At 37.1% G+C, this 26,751-nt stretch overlaps 1 protein-coding gene across 7 annotated transcripts in view; it reads right to left on the reverse strand.

Annotated features, from left to right (window-relative positions):
* Window positions 1–17,463, reverse strand: part of SLC26A7 (solute carrier family 26 member 7) — a 70,726-nt gene extending 53,263 nt beyond the window's left edge. For 4 of the 7 annotated variants that reach the window (XM_030012779.1, XM_030012777.1, XM_030012776.1 and 1 more), the window contains exons 1-2: window positions 16,908–17,446; window positions 1,905–2,015 (exon numbers count right to left, since the gene is read on the reverse strand). In XM_030012779.1, the coding sequence (XP_029868639.1) occupies window positions 1,905–2,015; window positions 16,908–17,100 (304 nt within the window). In that variant the 5' untranslated portion in view covers window positions 17,101–17,446. Of the gene's footprint in view, window positions 1–1,904; window positions 2,016–2,131; window positions 2,230–16,907 lie in introns of those variants that run through there. The other 3 variants (XM_030012774.1, XM_030012773.1, XM_030012778.1) reach the window with 3 other exon arrangements.
* Between the last annotated feature and the right edge of the window lie 9,288 nt (window positions 17,464–26,751).

Raw genomic sequence — 26,751 nt, forward strand, 5'->3', positions numbered from 1 at the left:
TCTTACAGAAAATGCTGGTAGGTGAAGAGATCGTCACCAATGTACCTGAGGAATTATGGAGCATTTGGGGATCTGAGGCAGGCAGTATAGCTCCAGTTCAGCCTGCACACCACAGCACCTTAATCGAGGCTGGTGGGATGAATGCATGAGACATTTCTACTGAAAGGATCAACAGCATGTGTCACAGACATTTATTAAAATAAAAAAAATCTTCATGACTGCAAGAGAACTGTTTTGTTGCCTTTTTTTCTTAAGATTAAATTCTGGAATATACACCTGTGAAAGGAACAGGTTTCCACACCAAGGACTGTGCAGGAATCCACAGCTATGGAGCTGTGGGACTCAGCAAGTCATTCTCTGAAGGGTATTACCTCCCAAGGATAAAACAGACTTAACAGCTTGTACTTACCCATTCTATCATCTGTTTTCATTACTGGAATTATGTCATCCAGGTACTTATGTATCTACTTTCTAACATGTGATCGTATGACGGATTCTTGTCTTCCTAATAATCTTACACCAACAAACTGCTGACAATACACTACTAAACTACTCAGTTTTGAAACAGCTTTTTAATATATTTTCATGTTTTAATAAGTATACTAATCTATCTCTACTTAAGAATCAGAATTATTTTCCAAATTCTAAATTTTCACTTGTTTTTTTTAATGCTTCTCTCTTTTACATGAGCTGAGTACATTCCATCACTCACTACAGCATCAGATCACTAACAGCATCCACAGAACCTTCTCAGACATCAAAAGGCTCATATACTTTCTGTGCCCCTAGGGAAAACAAACTTTCAGTCTTCCTTTTGCTCTGTGACAATTTATAGCTGTTCAGCAATTTTAAATAATTTAACTGAATATTTTTTAAGAAAAAAGGTACTCAAAGTATGTGGCTAACTTCTTACTAAAACATTGCATACACTTGAGTGCATACACATGAGCAATCAGATTCTGCAGAGTTCATTTTGTGTGTGATTACTCAGAATCATCTTTTCTCTTTTCACGAGTTTTTTTCCTCCACAAGGAGAACATGCCTCCTCCCTGCTTAAATCTTCTGACAACCACAGAAGCTGCTTCCCTTTACCCAGTCGTTCCTACCGTGCTTTGCTACTTGGTCCGTCTCATCCTTCCTGCAAACTTCAGGGGCCACCAAGTGCCCACTTCTGCACACCAAAGAATTTGTGGTTCAATCTCATGAGTATTATTTCCAACTTCCAGCTACAATTTGGTTTCTTTGGAGTCAGAAACAGAGCATTCGCCAACCTAGTAGGAGATCAAAGTCATTCAAATCTTGCAGCTGCTGTTGGCTCTGCTGAGAGTAAAGTAGTAACTACTAGCATAGTAGCCAGGGAGCATCTTCTGCTGCCTACCTAATTACTCTGCAAGTGGACAGGAGCTGTACTGAACTCATTGGGAGAATCTATAGCTTTAATACAATAGCAGGTAATAGGCACGGAAAGCTTTTTTTCTGAGAAAGGCAGGGTTTGCGTTTCAGACAGGTGAGAAGTAATGTGTGTTTTCTGTGGTTTAAGAAGCAGTCGAGATTTTTTCATTCCTGTTTCCATATATCTTGTTGGCTGAGCCCTTTGTTAAAAACTTAGCCTGAAGCAGATTTCTAAAGTAGAGTTAAAATACAAAAGCCCTTAGTAAACTACCTTTACAAAGGAAGTGTCAATGCCGTATTAAATTATAATGGCAGGAGTAACTCCAATATATTCTTAATGAGGCTCTTTAAAGTATTTAAACTGGCAAAAAATAGTTGTAAAAGAAGCACAAAACCAGCTTATTTCTGTTTAGTCTTAGATAATTTTCCTTCCATTGATCTTATAACAAACCAAATAAATGTTCAGTTTCCAATTCCTTATTTCTGAAAATATTTAGCAAATAGACACTTACCTGTCGCAACATGACGTCCCATTCCAAATATGGCATAAATAATGACAGGGAAGAAAGAGCCATATAAACCAAAAACTGGATGGACTGAAGACAGAACAGCAAAGGCCAGTCCTATAGAAAGTTAAATGGAATTACTTCACTATATGAAGATGAGACTGTTTTGCATTCTTTTTTTTATTTTAATGAGGAAACATCTACAATTTTATTAAGAGCAGGAAAAAACCTACCTTCATTTACAAAAACTTAGAGCATAAGTCAACTACTGTACAATTAGGAACAGGAAGAACTGTGGCAGGTTTTTTCATCTATTGTCTCTCATCAAAACGCTCACACTTTCTTCTGAGTCTTGATCACCGGCAGAAACAAAAGGGTCACAGATACAATCTAATCTATGGCACCACCTATCATGTTTCCAGGTTGTCACCATCAGTGGTTCCAAACTCTTTTTTAATAGCCAGTCCTCACAGGAGGAGGCAGCACCATTTCACCCCCACCCTCACAAACAGGGGTTTGAGACTGCCAGGGCTCCAGGCAGTCAGATGGTTATTTCTTACAAAGAGTTCAAAACCTATAATTTTGGCTTGGATGGAGCCCCTTCAGTCAGCTTTCTTCTAATTTCTTAAACAAAAAAATATTCCAGAGTTTGTTGTCTTTGGGTGCCTTGGTTTTTTAATCCTTAATTTTTTTTTTAATGGTTTTTTTTTTAATGTAAAGCTGTCAGTCCAGAAACAGAAAGTATTTGACTTTCATGTTGAGATGGAGAACGAACTGAATTGATTAGGATTTAACTTCACAGACTTACTAGTTACCTTCATTGCTTAGCTATAGAGGACAGCATCCATCTTCTTCTTAGAAAGTCTCAGAATATGTCAAGAAATTCTCTCTTAACAGAGACATTCCTGCAAAGCAGCTTTGGTTGCTGTTCAACTTTAGATACCTAAGTCTGCATTGGCTTCTTACAAGTCAGCAGAAAGAGAGACTCCTCAGACTGTTTCAGACCAGCAGCCTCTACTGTCATTTCACAGTTTTTTCTCCTAGAAACAAAGAGTAGGAGAAATTGCCTGGCAGAGTTTCTCCATAAATCTTGGTGAATACCTTGTTGTGCAGTAGGGAAGACAGGACTGGCTTGTGTAACACACAAGGTGCCTTTCTGAAGTCCACCTTCAACCTGAGTGACCAGTCTCAGCTAGTGTGTACATGTGTGTATTGGGAGAATGACCACACGTGGTCTGGGACAGAGGTGGTTCACATTATTGAAATGTAGTTGCCTTCTGTGTACATTTGAAATCTCCAAAGAAAATTAAGTATGTAGGATTCACTGTTTGCACCAGACTTTCCTGACTGCTCCAGAAAGCATTTTTTACTTGAAGCACTGGTGTATGGTGTTCGAATAATATGGAAAGGGCCAAAGAGTATCTTTGGGTTTAGGCTTTCAGTGGCAATTCGGAACATTTTGATTCAAGAGCTCTCTTCTTGAATCTGGATTTGAGTCTGTGACAGAGCCCATGGTGGGGCAATAAAATGCCAAAAGGCCAGAAGTGTCAAGTTCCCTGTGAAGCAGACAAGGCCTAGCAGTTCACCTGTTCTTAGGAAAACATCACGGTGAAGATTTTGCTGAGATGGATCTTACACAGATCATCTTCATCCACACTGCACTCAGCTAAGCAGCACCATCAGTTGTGACTTGGAGAGGAGATATTTTAAAACATGTCTGTTTAAAAACATTGATGGCTTCTTTTAAACAGTAAGGGACTTCATTGCTCTTTTGCCTTTTAATTAGCATATCTACTGATCATCACTTCTGCTTTTTTCTCTTAGCACACCATTATCATGAACCAGGAGGTCTTTGAAAAGAAATTATAGTTCTACATCCATGTTCACATGATCAATAGATGTAAAAGAAGATTCTGACCCAAGAGCAACACAGAAGGGTGTGCTTGAGGAGAATAAAAACAGCACAGGAGAAAACTGCATGAGCCTATCCAGACAAAAGTGAGCATGGGGAAAAAAAGAGAGAGAGAAAAGGAGAAAGAGCTTTTTAAGGCTTGTTCAAAACTGAAAAGCTCTTCCATTATAACCATCTTATGAACAAAAACTAACAAAAACTTTGTAATTAACTACCTAGTAGAATTCCACTCACACAGATATTCCAATTTTACAAAAAAGCATTATTCAAGGCTAATTTATATTCCTCTCCAAAAATACCAAAAACAGCAAAACCAGTATAAGTGCAGCTACACTTTAATTATAACAAGATAACTGAAATGAAGTGACCTTTCTGAGTAGACAATTGTAAGGGAAATATACAAAATTCAGCACTGAATGTTGAGCCAGATATGTACTTTAGAAGCACTATTGGAAGAGGTCTCTAAACTCTGGTTAAGATGATCTGTGAAATTCTGTATGTTTAAGATCCTCACTCATTAAATGAAGGAAATACTCTAACACTTAACCAGAGAATTACAAATATAGAACATTTTCATCTGAACACATTCCTATTTCCAAAACCTCCTATTCACACTGCAGTACAGCTACACAATGCACAGAGAACTCATCTCGGTTAGTTCCTTTGTATGCTTTCCTCCTTGCATATTTTTTAAAAGGTTTGGACTCTATCAGTTATTACAAGGGAAGCACAAAAACTCCCTCTTTGCTAGGAAAGGTTAACAATTTTGAAAGAAATGTTTTAAAATATCAAGTCCTTTTTGCCAAAAACAGATTATGTTCATATGATTTTTAACTTTGCGCTTGCATTGTGTTAATTTTCGACCTTGAACTTTTCCTTATAAAATCTACACAGTTCACTTTTAATAGGTTTTCACCCTAAGTAACTTTATCGCTCAGTTCAAGAGGATGTTAGGTTAGAAATTGTACAAAACAAAACCGAAGGGTATGGTAATACACCACAGGCCAAGCTAAAATATTTCCAGAAGAGGGACCACTAGCTCTTTTGCTATTCATTATTTCCAGTTAATACAGGATTAAGAACAGTATACATTGTTCTTTCCTCTCAACATTTACAAGGAAAACAAGGGTTCGGCTACCGCAAAATATTCTGTCACCATCTGGCTGTAAAAGCCATTTCTCGCTTCTCTACATGTGTTTACTTTGGGTTTATGTTCCCTGAGACCTTCTGAATCTAAAATATTTGATAATTATGGCCAGACCGTGTTTGATCCAGCACAAACTGTACATGTTGTGGGTAGAGCACAAGAAGCTGAACCCAGCCCTAGATCACGCACACAGAAACTGTGTCAATGTCTCAATTCAGCTCTGTGAACAGGGCTGAGGGGAACAGAGAGGCACAACCCAAATGAACCCTTATGGCCAGAACTGGCTGAAAGAAATCTGGCACGAGTCCTGTCAAACTGTGGAAAAGGGGTTACCTTGCCCAGCAAACCCCCAGCATCCAACAGGAATTTTGCTTTGCTCACAGACTTGTCGCTAAGAAATATCTCTTGTTTACAGGCAGATAATCTAAACATAATTTTGGCCCTTGTTTTGTTCCCTTTCACAGTGTTTTTGTGTTAAATTTCTAGAAGCGGTGTCTCATTCTTTTCATTGTGAGGTCATGGCAGTCAGGACAGAGCTAAAATTACCAACCTTTGACTCTAGTCCTGGCTCTGTTTGTTAGCTTTTTGCTCCCATTACTGAAGCATGTCAATTGTGTGCAAGAGCAGAGAGGCATTATAAAACAGAATTAGTAAAGACTTCAGGCTTTCTGATTAGGCACATAATGTTCTAAAGGTTCAAACACTTTTAAAGATATAGTCAGTAGTATATTTCAGCTCATTTCATTAATTTTCATATTAAACTTCACTAAAACGCATTCCATATGCTCAAGAACTAGTCAAAAGACAGGAAACATTATTTTATTTTTTTCATTCCAAAGAGTAATAATACTCAAAAGAAATAGATCATAAAATAAGAATCCCACATAATCTTCACTGTAAAATGGAGAAACCTCCATGGCAGTGACATTAAGGTTTTCAAATAACAATATAAATTCCATGGAAAGAAATGCAAACAAAGAATGAACAGTAAGTTCAGATACAGTACATTAATATTGTGCTTCTTTGTTTTAACTGCCTCCTTCTCATAAGATAACATTGTGCAATGCAGTTTCATTGAAAACCATGCTTTCTGACTAGGATCAGATGCATAACAATCCTCTGGCACACCACACTGAAAAGCAAGAGATGTTGCACCACTGTTGGTAAATGTCAAACGCAGATAACTGCAAAATAACACACTTGATACAAATAGAAACAAGGCCATGTCCTGCCACAGTAGAAAGGTCTCAGTTTAAGTTGATAGTTTCTGCTAATTAGGCTAGTGCCAAAACTATAGCAATAAAAAAATATTTTCCATAGAAAGAGCTATGAATCATCAGAGTATGGTCAACAAGTTAACAGTTTTCTGCATCTGGAAATACACTCATGATATATACATATGGTCTGACGAAAGCTATACCATGTTTTTTGAAATATGATATGCAAACCAGAAATTTAAATGAAGAAGCAGGAGAAGTAGTAAGTCTATAATTCATTTGAGGAGTTTCAAAATTTGTATCATTTACTATTTACTGTGAAAAGCTATAGATTTAAAAGTTTTTCTGGTAGTGTATATATTCAAATAGCTTTTTGTTATTGTAACCTTTTATTCTTAAATGTGACTATATAAAGATGGTCAGACCCCAAGTTTAGGGAACCCAAAATGACACTAAGACATCTTATCCCACTCAAAATGCCATCTGCAGTTGTGGTCACTCTCTGATGATTCAGAAAAAGACAATTTCTCCCTTTGTTCACAAAGCTGAATTATGTAGTAAGAAAGGTATTTCCTGTAGATGCCCTAAAATGTAAAATTAACACATATTTAATGAGTGTCCTATCAATCCTTCTTGGAGAACCAACAAATCAGACACCAATGATTCATATCTCAGGCTTTCATGTCTAACTCCAGGATAGCTAACTTTTAGTGAAGAAAAAAAACACAGAAAACATTTTTAATATTATATTTCATAACAATTTCCCTGTACAAACCTACAGTTCTGGAAGGTTCTTTGACATTGACTTGTTAAAAGCTATTTACACAAAATGATCCTTTGGAAATAATGTCATTTACCTCCAAAAACTGGAAAGCTCAGTATCGGTTGTCTCAATGGTACACACGTACACCTCATGCTTACAAGAATTCTCTTTCCTAATGGCACCATTTGCCGGGGCTACACATGTGGATTGTAGCTTCTGTCTGACTTACTTATTTAAAGACAAAGTACCAAAGTACCAATCATTCCTCAGTTCTTCTGTCATTCAAAGCCTGAGGCAAATGAAGAATGTAAAAGCAAGATGGGAGGACAGATTCTGAAAAATGTACCATGAATCTTTCAGAGACCACACAATGTTGAGTTAGCAACCATTCTCTCTTTTTTGAAGGGTGCTTCAGTGCAGTTCCTTCCCATGGAACTGCCTCCTTCAGTCTGGTGACAATTCAGCATCTTAGTTGTATTAGTCACAGTACCTGAATTCACAGTATCTGAAATGCAGCTCTGCCGGTGTACAATCTGACAACTACATCAAAGGTATATTTGAGAAAGCACTGTTCTATTTTGCCACTTTGCAGATCTCCAGATGCTGACACTTGTGTCTTGATGTTCGAAAGAAAGGATGTACAAGTATTATGGTAGAAGAAACAAGTGGACTTTGTGACCCATTTATGAATCCCCTATTTGAGACAGCTCGACCCTTCTGTACATAAAAAAGCTTGGATACACCCAAAAACAGACAGAAAAAAATATCTAGTATTTTCTTTTCTTTTAATGGATCTCCTGGAAAAAAGCTATGGCTCTCGGCAGACAATCAGAGATTAAATGTTTAGACCTCTTCAGGATGAATTTGACACAATATCTGAACACCACAGAGATTTTATAAACTATTATACAGAGAATTCAGTGAACTGTTATACATTGGTTAGCCATAATACCTGAAGAATTTGGCCATCCCCAAAATATAATTAGAGAGGTATTTTGAAAGTAGATTATAGGGAAATTCCTCTGCATCTCAGTAAGAATAAACAGAGAATGAAACCCATAAGAATCTTCCGGCAAGCAGGTAACTATGAGGTAGTCTTCTGAGAAGCATCAACGCTGTGGAGAAACAAAGACCAATCGTGACTGATGACAGGCCTTAATCCAGATGAACTGGACTTTTTGAAATCCATGAAAAAGGCAACCATTTTGACAAACTGGTGGCCAAGGATCTCAGCACTAAGAGTTTTCCTGATCTCTCTGACCTGGAAGACTATAGGTGAAGTAATTTCTTCTTCTCCTTCCTTCAGGGAATCAACATTCCCTGGGTTTGCCAGTCTCTGTCCATGGTGCTCAGGCACCCCCCAGATGCAGGGATCGCACATCTGCACAGCTTCTCTGGTCATACTAAGACAAGTGTACCTGGATGTTAGGCTCCAAAGGATTCAGAGGTCATTCAGAAGCTGAATTTACATTTCTAGGAGGCTGTCAGACAGGTCTGTATTAGCACATGTGTAACTTGAAAGAATTTTAATAGACATTAGAAATGAAATACTGCATGCACAGCAGCATCAGTGCCTTTCTCCTCTGCTGGAAAGTTGTATAAATATGAAACATTGCCCTACATTTACTTATTAACATGTTACATTTCATTATCAACTTACATCATTATTCTTTGTATGGAAGAACTATAACAGAGTTCAGCTGGACGCTCTCTTCCACAAATCATTTATGAACTACATGGATTCTCCAATGCATTCTCTAGGAGATTTTTCTGGCTCTGTTTCCAAATGTGCTTATTCAATTTCATCTACACATGCTATTTGTATGCCAGATGTATATTTACAAGACAGCTCTACCCCTTAATAAAATTATTAGCTCCAGTTAGTCTGCTCAGAGTATATTTATGTCTACATTTATGGTCAAAGCCTGAAAAAAGACCCTGGCAACCATCACCCTTGAGAAGACACAGCTGGGGTTCCTCCATGAAAAGCTAAAAAAAAAAAAAACATAAGTTTTTGGCATCATGCCTTCCAAAACACCGGGCACCAGTTCTGGAATGCATGAAGGCAGTATAGTTCATTTTTTTAATGGCAAGGTCTCCAGCCAGTGTTAAGGAATTAGTTGTTCAGCAATAAATCCAGCTCGAGATTAAATTAACTTTAATTAAAACACACAAAACACACCAATCCTCAGTGAGTTGTTATTGGGCTTGCAGAATGAAAAAGAAGTTGGCAGGAATAACAATACTGATTTCATCAGATGCCATCTACATATTTCACTTTTAGAGGAAATATGTCTCAAGGGCCCTCCACCCCCCAGAAAAACAGTCCACCAAAACCCGCTTGAGCCAAAGCATTTCTTGTTCATGACAGGTCATAGGAAAGGCAGCAAATGTATAATACTACATATAAATTCTATATGAAGTATATCCATGTACTAGCTGACTACAAAAAATACATTTTTTCAAAAATTACAAACACTGCTATTGTTCCAAATCTGATAAATTTGAAAGTCCAAATCTTATACCTTCATGCTTCCACATGGGCAACTTTTGAGTGGGCATGGACAGATGTTTATTTCAATACAAATACCATAGTGTTTATGAATTCAGCCAAATACCAGGAACTTAGCAAGATAAAGATCGAATCCAGAAATAGTGTGACAGTATTTTAGTTTGAAAAAAACCACACATTTGTCTTAACTTATTAATTGATACACCTGAGTTCAAAACTTCCCAGTTTTTTTGAGCAGCAGCAGATATTGAAAAGAAACATAAACTTATGAAGGAACCCCCTTGTGCCCTGTGTTCTGTTCCCTCTTATGACAGGTGAACATGTAATTTAGTACAGCTATGAATGGAATTATGTGATAAGGAGATACATCTTCTTATCCCAATATTTTAATGGAATATTTTTAGAATTAATTCCAATTTTAAGTCTAAACATATTCATGCTACTTTATGTTCATTTGTTCATGTGCTGCAACTGTCTTCTACTTTAAATGCCTTTCCTGATAAGGAAAAACCTTCTCAGGTTTTAAATAACCTGTCCAAGCCATTTAAGTCTTCTCCCAAATATAATCTTCGTGGTTCTGATCCTTCTCCTAGCTTTTTCTTCTCCTAATGAAGTTTGAAATCATCTTCCATGAACAGAGGCAAAGTTACACACTATATTTCAGATAATGGATCAACAGTCAACACTACCTGTGGTCATAATCTTCTTTCCAGCTCCTAACCCACCTAACAACCCTTTTTTTTTCATATTTTCATAATTATTTTCCAGCACATCATTAAAACTAGCCCCAACTGAGAGCATCAGCAGAGTTATCTTTGAATGCATATATAAATCTGAAGCAAAATCTACTAGCTGTTCTAGAGCCTTGCTTCAGAACTGGGTAGCAGAATCAATCACTCTGGTATCCTTTATTGTTATACATACAAATATTATTTTATTATCATTAAAGGGAAATACACCTCTATTGCTTGCATTTGGTCCAGTCCCTCATCTGTAATGCAGACTTGTTACTTGGATACAACACTATACCCACAATGGTCCAATCATAGAATATCATTCCAAATTTGTTAGAATCATTAAAGGTACTTGTTACTGGATCTCCAATGTCACTTACTTATTCTTTCAGAATTCTGAGATGATGATTACGCATCTCAGCCCTTGATCTGAGTGTGTTTCATTTTCTATGTTTAATCTCAGGTACATACCCTTGCGCTTGACTATTTCCCACATGGGCAAAGTCACCATCCTTCAGGAAAACTGACACAAAGTTCTGATTTTGTACTGAGGATTCAGTTTAGAACAAATGCTTAAGCAGAAAGTACTATGTCTTTGTTTTGTCCTCTTTTTTCCTAAGGCTAGAAATAACATTTGTGTGTTTGGGGTTTTTTTGGAAGGGTCTACCTCAGTTGTGATGTTGGACATTCATATTAGTAGCAAACAATTGAAACCTGTATTCTTTGCACCATAAACTGTCAATACGATATTGCATGAGTCATTTCTGTGTTTCAAGCAAAGCACTTTTGTGTTTCTAATTTCCCTCCCCATATACTTTTCTATTACTGGACAGTGTAAAGAGCTCCAAGATGTTATAATGAAAATATTATCCTGTGTACAGGATACAAGTTTTATCATCACCCAGTGAATGACAAAACAGAAATTAAGTCATGTATTTGTCTAAGCAGGAGTCTTTCTGGTAATTAATGGCTTGCAGAAGAGCATTATAAGTATAAAAACCTCAAGTGAGATCCTGGAAGAAGCTTGGGGGGAAGGGTTGACATTGTCTGAAGTTAGGTACCTACATTAGGATTTACATCCAGAAAGAGTAAGACGTAACACCTTCAGGTGTTAAGCAGAGCACTTAATTTTCACATTATATAATGTCCTAACCAAAATACTTCAGGTATATTTGTGTCCCCTAACTATATAGAGAACTGATGTACAAAAATAAATTATGTACACTAATACACATATTCAAGCAGACTAACTTTGGGGATAATTTCTCTGGCTATGAACTCAGCTGCACAACAGAGGGTGTATTTGTATAGACTTTTTCAAACAAACTCAGACTTACTTTTTTTACAGTCCATGACAGTCAGAGAAGCTTACTGATGGTTTGCAGTATTACATATACGGCTTCTAGATGCCAGTCTTTGTGGACAGTATGCATAGTTCTACCCAGAAAAAAACCACCAAAACAAACAAACAAAACCAACAAAGAAACACATTTTAAATAACAATCCAAAAGCAAATACTGAGTTGTGATGTACCAACCAACATACATTGCATAATTTAAATCCTGAGAGAAAGCACAGAGCTTTTTGTTTGAAAAGACAAGACTGGGTGAAGAAGGCTAGCAAAATGGATTAATGAGAGATGGATCAACAGCTTGGTAATGAATAAATGATGCCAGGAAAGATCACCTATGAAAGACCTTGAAAGTAAAGATGAATAATTTCCTTGGTGCAATAAAAAGTTACCACAGACTGTGAAAATGAGCTAAGCAGCTGCATTCTGAAGAGATATGAAGGGGCTACAGCACATGTTCAGAAGGCTACAGAAAAAAACATGATGACAGCTTTATGAGATTTAGCTACATGGAAAGACTGCATCATAATGCATCTTAATATTATCATGCAAGGAAACTGAGAAAAATTCAGACGCAGCTTGATCAAAGTATGCTTCTTGTACAAGCAGGTCACATGAAAAAGCCACAAAAGAATTCTACTATTATTGTGACAGGTCAATGGATCAGTTACAGGAAAGAAAACAGTAAGACCTGCCTTTAAACATGTTGAAGGTGAACAGTTTATTACCCACAATGCCGCAGGTATAATGGCTGAGACACATCTCACCTAAATTTTGATGTCTACATTATCAGTGTCTACACCTGTGCCAGTCCCCTGTTACACTCAATGGAAATCTTACCAATATAATCAATCAACTTTAACAAAGTAGATTATTAGATTTAGTCAGATGAATCATGCCTGTAGTGGGTTGACCCTGCCCGGCAGCTAAGCACCCACCCAGCCACTCACTCCGCCTCAAAGGATGCGGGAGAGAATCAGAAAAGCAAAAGTGAGGAAACTCGTGGATCAAGATAAAGATAGTTTAATGAGTGAACAAAAGAGAAAGAAAAAAAAGTTATGTAAAGGCAGTCATTCACCACCTCCCACAAGCAGATTGAACACCATAAATTTCACTAACTCTTACCAACTAGATTGTCGATGACTAGTAAGGAACATAAAAGCCGCTTGCTAAGAACTAGGTACCTACACTGCAGAATCTTTCTTTTATTAGCACAATTTCAATTTGGAGAGAAAAAAAACAGATTAGACACTTATGAGACATCTACATGGAACTAGCAATTGAATTTGTGTGTATGGGTGGGGAACGCAGAATGAAACAACGAAAAATCTTCATGTGATGACTGTTGATGGGGTAATAATAAGTTTTAAAGGGAAACGGAAGAAAGCAATGAAGTGCTAGTCCAAAAAGCAAATCAAGGATTAATTTGTTAATTTAGAGACATCTTGCTCTAGTCTATCAATAACAGATTTATGAGAACACAGAAGAATTAGATAGTGATTACCAAAACATGAAAGCTCAAATTTCTCAACTATCTGTGAAAGTATATAGGAAACTTCAAGACCGGATGACAAAGTTCATTTTAGATTCAAAGGTTATTTTTCAACCTTAGGTATCAGAGTAAGAATAAGGATTCTACTTCTGAAAAACAAGGTGTTGAGCTCTGTATTATTAAATTATAGTTGGAACTAATATTAAATGATAGCTGGAACTAATGAAGCCTAGTTTCATTTACTGGTTTTTACTCATGGCTGACTGACTTTGCAGTCTGAGACAGTGCAAGCTCCAACTGAATCTTTCCAGCAATTGGTATGTTTGAAAGGGTTTGGGGTTTTTTTTGTTTTGCTATGTAGATTATCTAATGCTTAATGAGGTATGAGTTTCTATTATCACTTTTTAGAACTTGTAGGGTCTGTTTCCACTGGCCATTTTCATAATATTTGTAGAAACTTAATTATCTTTGACACTTCTTTCTCCATCTTCTGTGGAATTAGCTAAAGGACTAAAATTAGAGGACATACACAGAGACCATACAAGTATTATCTCAATACGTAAATAGGACAGAAGAGTTCAGCAGTGAATTTTGGGACTCATGAATTAAGATTAATTTGGTATTTTTAGCAGACAATGAAACAACTGTAGAAACACTTGGAGAATGACTGCTTGGTTTCAGCAATGACTCATCACAAATGCCAAGCAGCACATCAAGATAATCCCATGCCTTTCCTTCTCATCTCCCTACACTCCTCGGTCTCCTCTCCCCAGCCCCAGTACTGGATCCATTCGTTGTACTGAATGCTATTAATCAGTGGAGTCCTTCTGAATGGTCAAATATGACTTGGGCATGTTTTAAACAGGCTTCAAAAGCATTTGAAAAGTAGCATCAGAAGATTCACTCTCTGCAGAAATTATTACATAATTTCTTATGGATTCTTTGATAATTATTATATTCTTTAATGGATAACATTGTGAGAGAGTAAGGATAACACCTTAGGCACAGAGGCAAATGGTTTTACCTTAGTTCAGTGTTAGGCAAGGTAACACCGTACCTTCTAAAGATCCATTTCTTCCACACTGTACATGGAAGTAAAGACAATTGAATACTCAGGTAGCATGCCTTGATTGTACACCATTCCTAGACTCTGTCACCACAGGACATAGTTTCTAGTTTCTGTGTGTTGTGATGGAAGACATTTAAACCTGAACTGATATATGAGTTCAAGTGTTTCAATTTTCAAGTAGCTAACTTGAAGGTATCTTACAGGATTTTGAAGGCTTAAGTCACATTTAGAGACTAATAATTTCAACCCTGAAAATCAGAACATGAATAGTAGTAGCTCTTTAAAACTTTATCCAAAATAAAAAATGGCATAAGAACAGCTTTTCTGAACTATCCTATAGCTTTATAAAAGACTTTTGGGAAACAAACATTATCTGTATACATTGATTGCTGATATTTCTATTAATTTGCTCTTTTGTTTTTCTCACTTATAAGGCAGACACCAAAATCTGCTATTGCATAGGAATTCACCAGAAACAATTTCTGAAAATTCTGTGAGGAGCAGTTAGGAGCATTATCTTTGTTGCATTCACTACGACACACTAAAGGACAGTGACTTTCCCCTTTCCTTCCTTCCTTTACAAATGGAAGCCATCTATATCATCTGAAATTTAGATTAGAAGTTGGAACACAGACACATTACACCAGATCAGAGCAGTTGCCAACCTGAATAGTCTGAACATGGCCAATGCCAGATGAGTAAGAAATCCCACAAGGAAACTCTGAAAAACACAGCTCAGTTGGAAGGCCTTTCCAAATTATTCTCAAGCTACTGGACTGCTCTCTACCCTGCAGTATGCATCTTTCATCACTCAGAAAACTGTTGCATATGAATACAAGTGCAGATTTTTCCATATACTTCCATAACTCAAGTTGATTTCCATATACTTGAATTTATTTAAACATGTTGCTGCAACACCAAATGACACTGTGCTCTGCATGTCAATTAGCACTGGTTACTAATTTTTTCCTACCATTGTTAGAATTTCTGCCTTTCATTTCATTAGAAAACTTCTTGGTTTATTTTGTGGATGGAAGCAAACAGACACAATAAGACCTCTCAAAATTTGGGGTCTTTTACCTTCATCTTGTATAACAAATGGGCCATTTTATTTTCTTGCATAACCCTCTCTGTGAAAGCATTAAAGGATTGTAGTAGTAACTGGAAGGTTTACAACACGAGGAAGAAAGCTAATGCAAGCAGGGTCTAAATAAATATGTTGCGTTCAAGTTAAAGCACCACAAACACAATAAAATGCTTTGGTATCTAGCTCTCCTCCTTCTCCATCCCCTAAAATCATTCTGAAATCTTGAGAAGCAGTGAGGAGAGAGAAAGGAAAAACAGGTCAGCAGGACGGAAGAGTTTCAATGTATTTGCTTTTAAACAGCATAAAATAAGGATAAAATTATTTCTAGAGTACTTAAACATAATCTAGAAAACAAAACCAATATTTCCTGTCTTCACTGGATCTTCTTAAATTTATCTGTTACATTAAATTACTTCTTGGTACAAGCCTCGAAAAGAAAATCCTGTCTCAAACTACCAGCAGTGCAGAACTGCTGTTTAACTTAATATTTTTGATTAATTTCAACACACTGTTATTAGCAGTATTTTAATTACAATTGTTGTATATGCACATACCAGTGAAATTAGATACTTTGCAGTGTTACAGTATTAAGGTTCTTAAAGTTAAATCATGCCAATGCAGATGTTCCTAATTACTTTAAAAGAACAAATACTTACACAAATCGGTTGTTTCCAGCTACAGCATAATTCAATTAAAGGAGTGCTTATAATTTAACAACAGGAATGATAGTTAAGCATAGCTAATATGGAAAATTGTTAGGAAATAATATATATAGTTTTCATAAGGGAAGGGTTAAAGTCCATCTGAGGCAGATAAGAAGCTGTGATTTGCCTGAGACAAATATAAAATATTGCCAAAAGAAGGTGACACTATCAAAGACACATCAAAAACCGATAAAAGCATTTATTTCTCAGTAGCAATCACTTTACAAATACCTATTACTGGGACTTTAGGTTTCTTCAGGTCATTGTGCAGGTTTTTGTTTTGGGGAGTTTTTCCTTTTTCTTTTTCTTTTTTTAAGCTGCTAAATCGAGTCTAGCTCCACCCCTGGTTTGTATTGCTGATTGAAAAGAGTTGTGGTAGGTAATGTAATACAGCATTAAACTAACATAGAAGCCAAAGTATGCAAGCTGCGGATGCAGGCAGATCCTCTCCCTGTGTAATGTCTCTGGCAGGAGCAGCCTTTATGCACAGAAAGTTGTCAGTTTTTCCTGCTGCGCTCTGGGCTCCACAGGTAATAGTATAATGCCAATGTTTTTTCCAGAACAGCACCTCTTACAATGCAATTATCACATAGATATATTTTGGTTTTCATATGAAATAGAGAAAAGGGTGGTCATTTAACTGATAAAACATTGTATATAACCATGCACTGTATGAATAGAGTTACTGCTCTCTTATCTTCTACATTAAGTCTTTGAAAAATTGTCAAAGGGATGGGATATATAGTGAAGTTCCAGCTCACAGAAATTAGCTACAATAACACAAGGCATTTCTATCCACATCTGCACATCCGCTATATACACATAACAGTTAATACTATGCTTTTTTTCCTTATATTTTTAATTAGATTAAATCAATATTAGATACATAAGCATGTCTTTGTTTTAACCAAAGCTTTGTGATAATATTAAATGAGAAAGAAAAAAAAGAAAGAGAAAGAAGACCAGACCAATTCAACATGACCAGATTTCAAAATATGAATCTGAAATGAGTTAACTGTACCTTGAGTCACCTGTTGGATGGCTAGCATCATCCCAGAAACCATGTCTGGAATCAAATTTTCCTTCCAGTTGTAGACGGGCACCCATTTCAAGATGGGCAGCCTTCTCATACACCAGACTTTGATATCTTCAAAGCGAACAGCCTGGAACTTCCTCCAGACTGCACTTCTTTTCTTTTTTGTTCCTGTCATCATTCCCACACCCCAAAAGCAGTTGCTCTTTCAGAAGAGCGCACAGTTGAGGAATCACCCTGATATGTGTCAGTCTCCAGTTTTCTTCTGAGATTTTGCAGTTCCAAAACTACAGAGAAAAAAAAAAAACGAACAGAAGCACTTAAGATTTCTGCAGCTGCTCTCTAACTATACTCAATAAAAACACTTATTAAATGCTTCAATCATATAAACAGCTACATGAAATGCAAGAACTGTTTATAGCAAAGATCACATTTTCTGCTTTTTGCAAAAATTTGGTCTAATCTCACGTTAGTTTGTGATTCTTTCCAGTAACCTCCCGCTTTATATTCCCTGTAATGCTTGTGCTTTTGGCCTCAGTCCAGTGGCAAAATGAGGTATTACTGGGGGTGTGTGTGCGATATAGGCTGGGCTATGCTAATAGGAGCGGGAAGTGCCCAGCAGAGCAGGCATCTCCCTGCCAAGCCCAGGAGAGCAGCTTTGCCTCTCCTGGGGGGAGCTTTTCTGGCCGCAGTCAGAAGGCATGAAGTCCTCAGCAACCCTGGTGCTAGCAAACTTGTTTTACTCCATCAATGTTTTGTCTTCTAAATGACAGTAAAAAGCTTATTTATGTAGAAAATGCAGAACATCAGGTAGCAATAAGTCCTGCTGAAATCATACACAGAAGCCTCAGACCAAAGCGTAACAAGCTTAAAGTGCAGTGAAGGGCTGCAGTGAAGCAAGCTATCGGCTCCACGTGGGAAGTGCCAAAAACGCCTGTGACGATCATTCTTCAGAGCTACTCCTTTCTGCTCTTGGTAGTCCACCCAGCAAAGGCTCTCTCAACGAAGACAGTTCACCGAGTAACTTTTGATCTTGTAATAACATCATGCACCTTGTGTACGATACAAAGTGCTCAGACACAAAGTGATAAGAGCATGGAAGAGCTTTACATGCCAAGACATTTAAATGCCTTGTCCGACATGGAGCAAGGATACAGTGGCTTTCCTTCAAGTTTTTTGTATCTCTGGATGGCAAAGAAATGTAAGTTAAAATGTAAGATCCGTCATATGGTTGAAGTGTCTTCTCAATCACTGTTCTGCAGTAGGCAATAAAAATAAATATTTTTTTTTAAATATTTCCATTTGATTTATATAAATTAATTTGCATTTTATTGTTTAGATTAAGACAAACAAAACTAAAGCATTGGCCATCCAAAACAACTTCAGAAAAATGAGACTTTGTTTCCAAATGCAATAGGGAGAAAAGCACAAGGGCAAATGCACCACAGTTCATTCTACTGAGTGACATTCAGGTGGTGTCCACTGTTGTGTCCCTTAGAAGTGCAAAAGGAAAAATAAAAGAAATACCAGGAAAACATTGCTTAAGACAGACCCACACTTTTAACTATTCCAGGCATACTTATTCTTTGCCCTGCCCATCCTTTAACCATGTACACTTTTTAAAGAACAGAAGAAACACAAGACAGGTTTAACAGGTTTATCTTACTTCTGTTCACTGGAATAAACCTCTATGCATCAATTCCTTCTTTCTTTCTTTTTTTTTTTTTTTTTTTAATGTGAGGTTTGTGTTTGGGGGTTTGTGTGTGTCCTTGCTTTTAGCTTGAAAGTGCAGTTCAAGGACTTCATAATCAAAGCTGTTATGACTGCCAAGTGTTTCACAACACAGGCCTTTCCTTACTTTCAATGATCAGAAGTGGACAGGAATCCTTCTAGCTACAGCAAGAGTTACTCAGCTGTCAGGGGGTGCTTAGTTTTGATAAAATGTTCAGTACCTCTAACTGCCATAGCATTTACTGCAAAGAAAAAAAATCAAAATACATTTCTACACATAGATATGTATGTACAAAAATGTACCCAAATGGGTACTTGTATAAAAGAGAGTAGTCCCATCTTTTGGGGTTTGCTAGAAGCTCTGAATATTCTGAAACAGTCAAAAAAACCCCAGACCATTATGAAACCAAAGAACCATCACTAAACACACAGGAACATACTCTCCATTCTTCAAACTTCTCGCATCAAAATGCTGAAGCTGTTTGAAAAAGTCTGTAATTGAGATTTTCCCACCTCATATTTGCAGAGTCAGTAAATCTGGACAGTTTACATCAATCCCAGATTCGTATCTGAACTCCTAGGATTAGCTATAACAACAGACTTTTGTCCCTCATAATGACAAGGGATGGTTTCTTTCTATGGGTGTGCGCATGCATGAGTGCAAACACCTTACAACTAATGCTTGAAAATAAGCCCTGTTAGATGCAGACAGAACTGCACATGCAAAGTCTTCGAGATGTCCATGCTGATGTGGAATTTGTAAGGAAGTTTTGTTTTACTCCAGCAATTACTTTGATGAGTAAAAAAATTGCATGATCATTAAATCTGGAGTCGATAACATCAACACTAGTCTTGAAAAACACTGTACCTTGTTGTAACACTGAAATTAATAAAGTACTCTTAGTTAGCAATGACATAACGCAACATATAATTTACAATCCCCCAGACAAAGAAATCAAAATTTTTTAAGGGAAAACAAATGTACAGATATGCGTAACAGCAAGCCTATACCTTGCTACACAGTAGTCCAACATTTAAATCTTAAAGAAACATCAAAAAATACTTTCCTAAACCACATCAATATCCTAACTGAAACACATACCGTATCTCACACACACAATGTTTAAGCATTTTCCCATCAGGTGGCTTTCATTAACCTATAAACCTATAACCTATAAACTCCTAGACCATGCAGACTTGTCATACTTCAAAGTGTATCATGATGTACCTGAGCTATCAGGACTATGAGACACTCTCCTTTCCTTGAACAGGCATATAAAACTTAGTTTTCTGGAACACCAAAGGATAAGTGTGAGGAACCTTTGTTTTTATACATTTAAGTCAGTGTATTCACACACACACTGTTGCAAGGTTAGATTTTTTAGTTAGCTCTTTTGATGATCTTATGTAAGTAAAGCCTATTTTCAAGTGATTAGATAGGGGGTTTTTTCTGAGAAATACACAAAAGTATGATTCTAGTAGTGTACATATGTACCATGCTAAAATAATAACTACCATAAGTCAAAATTTAGAATACAGGTAGTATATAAAAGGAAAGAATTATTGTATCATAGATCAGATCTGGTGGGCTTTTCAAACCTGATTTATAACAGATTCCATAAAAATGGGGTAACCTCTGTGGGGGCAATCTGTATTTTCATCAGCTCCTCTAACATTTACATACATTGGATATTTACACACATGGTAGATACGTGGAGGTAGGAGGTTTAATTCTGTAGCTCTGGCCTCAAAGGATTGGAAAAAAAAAAAAAAAACTAACACCTTGCTTCACCCTAGACCTCAAAAAGAAAAACTTCTGGCAAACTCTGATACAGAAGCCCTAAACCTCACTTCATATGGGAGCAGCTTTTCTAGGAAAACACTGGACTCTTGCATAAGAACTGCTTTTAATCTTCACATAAACTGACAGGAAAGTTCAAGAACGATAGTTGTGTTTATATATGCTCACGGAAGTTAAATGAAGTTATTTGTACCTTAGGCAGGCATAGATGCCATGATGGAAATAATGTGACTTGCTCTTTGTAAGTTTTCTCAGAAAGACAGATCACTTAATAAGTATCTGCAAACTTCCAACATTAAACCAATTTGTACTAACTAAACTTGTATTCCTGCTGATGTACATCATTTGCTCCCCAAGAACACCCAGTGCATGGAAGTTACTTTCCCATGTTCTCCCTTCTACCCTCACGGGGCAAAGGAAAGTAGGTGCTATCATTAATCCAAAGCTACATGCACCTTTCTGGCTGGCTGGCCACTGCTGGAATATATATATGATTGAGCTCTGAATATATAATGATTGAGCTTTCCTTACCTTTTCTTCAATGGGGAAACTAATTTCTGTTCATCCTTGTCCTCTACCCTGACCAACAATTTCTATGAACTCAGTTTTGATACTGCTATCTTTTTGTCAAATACAGATAACTATGGTTAAAGACTTAAGAGGATACTAGATGAAAGACTTAAGAAAAAAAGACAGGCAAAAATCTTGGTCACACAAAGCTTGTGTCTTTAGGAAAGGTGGCTAAAATTCCAGAAGAAATCCTATGAAAAATTCCAAGTATTCTTGACAAAGCACAGCTGGATGGGAATGGAAGTCAGATGTAAAATAAGGGGCAATAGGTACTTGTTCAAAGAGACCAAATTTTGCAGTTTGTACGTCACAGAACACAGCACATGAGATTATTATACAAGCTACTGGAATGATAATAGAGTGCTGACAAATGGAACAACACAAAAACAGTGACAAAAATCCAGACCTTCAAGAAAGCATTCCTGAATTTTGAGAATTTGTAAAACAAAAAGATTATCAATCACATGTATTACATAAAATATTAAACAAGGCCACAGAAGAAGCATACATTTAAGTATGCAAATTATTTACCACTGAAATTTAAGGAACTTCCCCCTCTGAAATTCTGGTGCATCAAAACCAAACATAATTCACAAATACCAAAGCTTGCCAATGTATCTTCCACAGTTGGATGCAATGCATTTATTTTCAGTAATACCTAACTTTAGAAGTACTCCTGATTTCCATCATCAAATACCTAGATGTGCACCTGAATTGAAAAAGATATGACTTTCGCCGTTCATAAAACAGATCAAGCTAAAATCTCCATCCCTTCATCATACAGGACTTTTAGGAGCCACTATGGTGACACTAACACCTCCTTTGCCATAGAGTAATCAGAATTATCACAAGAAAAAGGTGAGCATCCCGGCAACACAGAAGTCATGACTCAAATGGCTCGGGCTCGACTTTAACATCTTCTCTGTAAACGGGCTTTTCAGCACTTTTAATGATGCTGTGCTGCGCAAAACAGTGTGAAGCAACACTGACATCGAGTGGCTTCGCTTGGTATTTTTCTTCGGTTATTGCAGGGCCCAAGACCGCTGTCTAGATCCGATACTGCCTCATGGACATGACGCGTTTTGAACTGGATAACATTAACTACATAGTTTAATAACACAGCATGTTAAAAATCAAAGATCTGTAGCTTCAATAAAAGGTTTACTCACTACATTTCAAATGTATTTACTGGTCAGAAATTTAAGACAGGAGGTCAACTGATAGATTAGCAAGGTACTGAACCATGGAAGCTCCTAATGCTCAGGTACCATCTGCTCGCAGCTCATCTAATGAATGAGAAATGCAAGTGCAGAACAGGCAAAAAAAAGATCTTCAACTCTGTTCCTGTTGAGATACTTACAGCTGTCTGCTAATAAATTGCCACACAGGTGCTAGTGAAGAAAAAACATTTAAAATTATTGGACAGTTATTTTAAATAATTTTAACACATCTAAAATGAGCATAAGAAACCCAGTAGTGTCCATCTCTTAGGGAAAACATCTGTAAAGAAAAATCTCATTTTTTCGTTCCCTTTTAAGGTTGTTTCTAGCAGCTGTTTGAAGGTTACCTTCAAATTTACCTTCAAATTAGTAAAAAAAGCTTAATTTTCTTTTCTTTTTAAACTGGGATAAGTGTCGTGGAATGGACTGGAAACTGATATTTACAAACTTGTACATTTGAGAACGCATCTTCATAGCCAGAATACGTAAATATGTATACACATACACTGACGTTAAACACAGAAATGTTTTGTGGTAACCTTTAGCCTTGACACAGACTCATCTGTGCAAGAAAGATGCTGTTTAAGGTCTCAACATCAAAAATGCATTTTGAAAAAATGTTTAAATCACAAGCATTAGTCTCTTCATATTATTTCATTTATCCAAATGTTAAGACAGAGTGCATAAAACAGATTTTCTGATTATTTAGTGCACAAACCAGCCTATAAGACCCACAACGAAAGGAGACCATCTTAACCTTGGAAACCAACAGATCCAAACTTAAGTGACCCCCTTCCCCTGCGTACCTTATGGGCTGGTGGGTGCTCAGCAGCCAGTGGAACGGAGCAGCCACGCTGCAGAAGCAGCTCTTCACTGGTTTCAATTCTAGCCTTGACCACCAGAGAATGAGGTTCAAAACCTCTGCTCGCTCCAGATCTCCTTTCATTTCAAATCGGTGGGTACTAGGCATTTAAACACATCTTGAAGAAGTATCCATCCTTGCGTCTGAGACCTAATCTGTAAATGATGGTGCTGAGACTGGGCCCACCAAAGACTGTGGGACACTGAGGCACTGGTGCAGCTGGAAAAACCAAACCTGACCTCCCATGATAGGCCTCCATTTGTCCTGGAATTCAGGTGCAACAGCCTTGTGAGTTAGACAAACAGCAGACAGGTCTAAAATGTAACCATGTTCAAAAAGTGCAACCCACTGTTCCCAAGCCACCAAAGGGTTCATACATCAAGTTACTTTTTACCTGAATGAACATAATGTTCTCGTCAACCACAGAACATTTAGGTGCCCACTGATTACGGTTTATCTCATGAGAGAATTATTTGGGAAAAACTATCATGAAACAAGCATTCCTGAAGAACTTTATCTCCAGATATCCTTAGAATCATACAATAATTGAAGAGGGGAGGGACCTCTGAAGGTCATCTCATTCAAACACTTCCTCAGAGAAGAGATAACTTCAAAGCCAGATCAAGTTGCTTAGGACTTTGCTCAGGAATATTTTGCAAATCTCCAAGGATGGAGATTCCACAAGTCCTGGGGACAAACTATTCTTGTGCTTCACCCGCCTTGCTGCATTTTTTCCCTGCTATGTATTCAAACAGACTTTCCCTTGCTACTGCTTGTGAGCATTGCCTCTTGTCCTTCTGCTATTCAACTCTGACAACAGGCTGGTCCTGTTTTCTCTGTTACCTTCCTTTATTTGTTCCTCAGATGTGAGACTCCCTTGCTTCAGTTCACTTTCAAGCGGACTCAAAAAATAAAGCAGTCTTACTAGAAAAATAACCACACACAAAGCGAACCAAAATAGTAATTGCCTTTTATATCAATAGACAACATAAGCTGATTCCAAGCCTTCAGACACAAAAAGTATATTAAAGGTAAGTGCAACAAACTTCACTATAGTGGAGCAGTAGCAATGTGTGACTAAAAAGAAAGCCACCCTTGTGCCACAGTAACTCTACTGCCTGTGAGTATGTTGAAAACAGAAGAACCTTAGCTACCATCAGGATCATGAAAAAGAATAGCTTTAATAGTCATATAATAGATCAATAAAACAAATTTCAAGTAAGAGGAAAAGAATGCTGAAATGTGGTATCGCTGTCCTTTTCCTTCGAAAGTGGTGCAGAAAGAATCACTTTCCTCTAGCATCTTCTGGGTTACCATTTCTTCCCCAAAACATACACTACATTAAACACTGTGGGCAATGTAGAAAGTTTTTCACTTTCTCTTGAGTGTTACATCATCTTATGGCAGAGGAATGGATACTAAATCAAAGATTATCCCAATTTACATAGCCTTCCTTCAATAGTGAGTTTTTGTTCCGACACTCCTACAGAGTCTGAATAATCAGTAATACCTTGCCTCCAGACCCTTCAGCAGATAAAATCCCTTCTTTTGCATCCCATGATAATCTTATCACACTCCTTTTCCACTGTGTGAAAACCTCTAAATGGCCCATTTCTACCCACTCTTACAACACACTGTGCTGCTGCTAAGTATTTTGCAGAGACCCATCATTCGGTGCAAGTGTTAGTTAGAAAAACCTGCAGTTTTAGAGTGTCCATATACTTTACTCATTGGCTTAATTTCAGCCAGATGAAATGGATACTTAATCACCTCACTGAGGAAACTAAGTTAACAGTGTATTTAAAAAACAGCACATTAATCCAGATCTGTAGGCTGTCATAATATGAATCACAGTGGTGATAGATTTTACAACATATGACAGAAAATACGGCTATTCAAAAAGGAAAGCCTATGAAATGTCATAATTAAAATTTAGTATTTAATAGCTGGTATCTTGCTGCTCTCAGAGACGGCAAACCGATGGAACTCCAGGGCCGCAGCCAAGCAAATTCCATGAAGCCTGTGGGACAGCTAAAACAGTTCTTGAAAAATCCAATCTAAAAGCATTAACAAATTCACATAGTCCTCTGTTTCCTCATTTTAATTTAAAATATCTGAAAAGGTATTTTATTAGACTACTACCTCGTAGTCTGCATACTTTACAGAAAGTTTCACATGAAGAATGCACAGTGCATACTAAATAAAAAAGGGGTTACTTTTCAAACATGAACCCCAAAAGACTTAAATGCTTTCCCTCCCCAAAATTGTTGTTTGCCAAACTGACTTAATAATCATCAGCAAGTACACATGAAAATCCCCTGTATTGTACACAATGCTACTCTTATGGCTAAGAAGTTAGAGGGAAGACAAAAACTTTTGTGCTAATAATAATCTGAATTGTAACATCAACTTTTACTGGTTCCAGAAATAAACCTGAAAGATATATAGAGGCATAAGAACATTATTTTTCTAAACAACTTTACTACTAAAAAGGATAGTAACCTCAGAAAACTCACACAACAGACAGTTGTACTGAACTATCTTGCTTGCTTCAATAAAAAGTCTCATCCTTACTTGGGACTTAGTGAACTAGACACACACAAAATACTTAAGTTTGAAAGAAAGTATTTTAAACTACCCCATACATGTATCCACAGCTTATTAAAAAAAAAAAATAATGCCAATAGTTTAGAAATAAGTAAAACTAAATCCCCTGGTATACTTGCCAAGTGCTGTGGAGTCAGGAACCTTGTTGCTACTTCTCCAGCACTTTCTTCTAAAGTGTCAGGAACAAAAACAACCCAATCTGTGTACAGTAACTCAGAACACAATGACTCACATGCCAGGTCCTTAAGAAGCCATGAAAATATATTAAAAAAAGAGATTGCTCATTCAGAGATGTCCTCCAGATGAGTCCCTATATTTTATTCAAAATTCCCGCTGCACAGATCCATATTCCCTGATTCCTAAGCCACAATCCATTTTAATTTGCATAAAAAATACAGAATAATTGAGATGACAACCCAACCAAATGCAGCTACTTACACATTTTATACAATTGATTATGTAAGAAAGTACTTCCATGTACAATCCGACTTGCATGGCCTGGACTCTATCATTTGGACATTTTTGCCCTAATTATTACTGGTCTATAATTACTGCAGAAAAATCTCTTCTAGGTGATCTTGAGCAATGCATTCTGTCTTTATACCTCTGCTTCACATGCTAATTAAGATATACTCGTGTTCTCTTCTGATATGATTGCTAATGACTTCATTGATGAAGAAAAGGCCATCATTTTGCTGCTTTCTTAAGTATCGGCTGTTACTCAGAGTAGACAATTTAACATCAGATAGGAGTAAATTAGGTAGTCTCAGTAAAGGCCTTATGGCTTTGAAACATGTTCCCTCTCCTGGGGTTCTAGGGAAATGATCTACATCGCACAACACAGTATGCCTCTTTTTTTCTAGGAATATGAAAATGGCACCAACTAGAGGGTGGAGAACAGCTGGTGAAGATGGAACAACGTGCTTGGTGTGGCTGCGGCGTACACCATTCCGTCCTGCTTGAGGGAGTGGGGAGGAAGGATAAGACCTTCAGCCATGATCTGCTAAAAAGAAATGGTTAATTCATTGTTGTGACTGAATT

This window comes from Aquila chrysaetos, chromosome 4 (assembly GCF_900496995.4).
Source record: "Aquila chrysaetos chrysaetos chromosome 4, bAquChr1.4, whole genome shotgun sequence".
In the NCBI taxonomy this organism is placed as follows: domain Eukaryota; kingdom Metazoa; phylum Chordata; class Aves; order Accipitriformes; family Accipitridae; genus Aquila; species Aquila chrysaetos.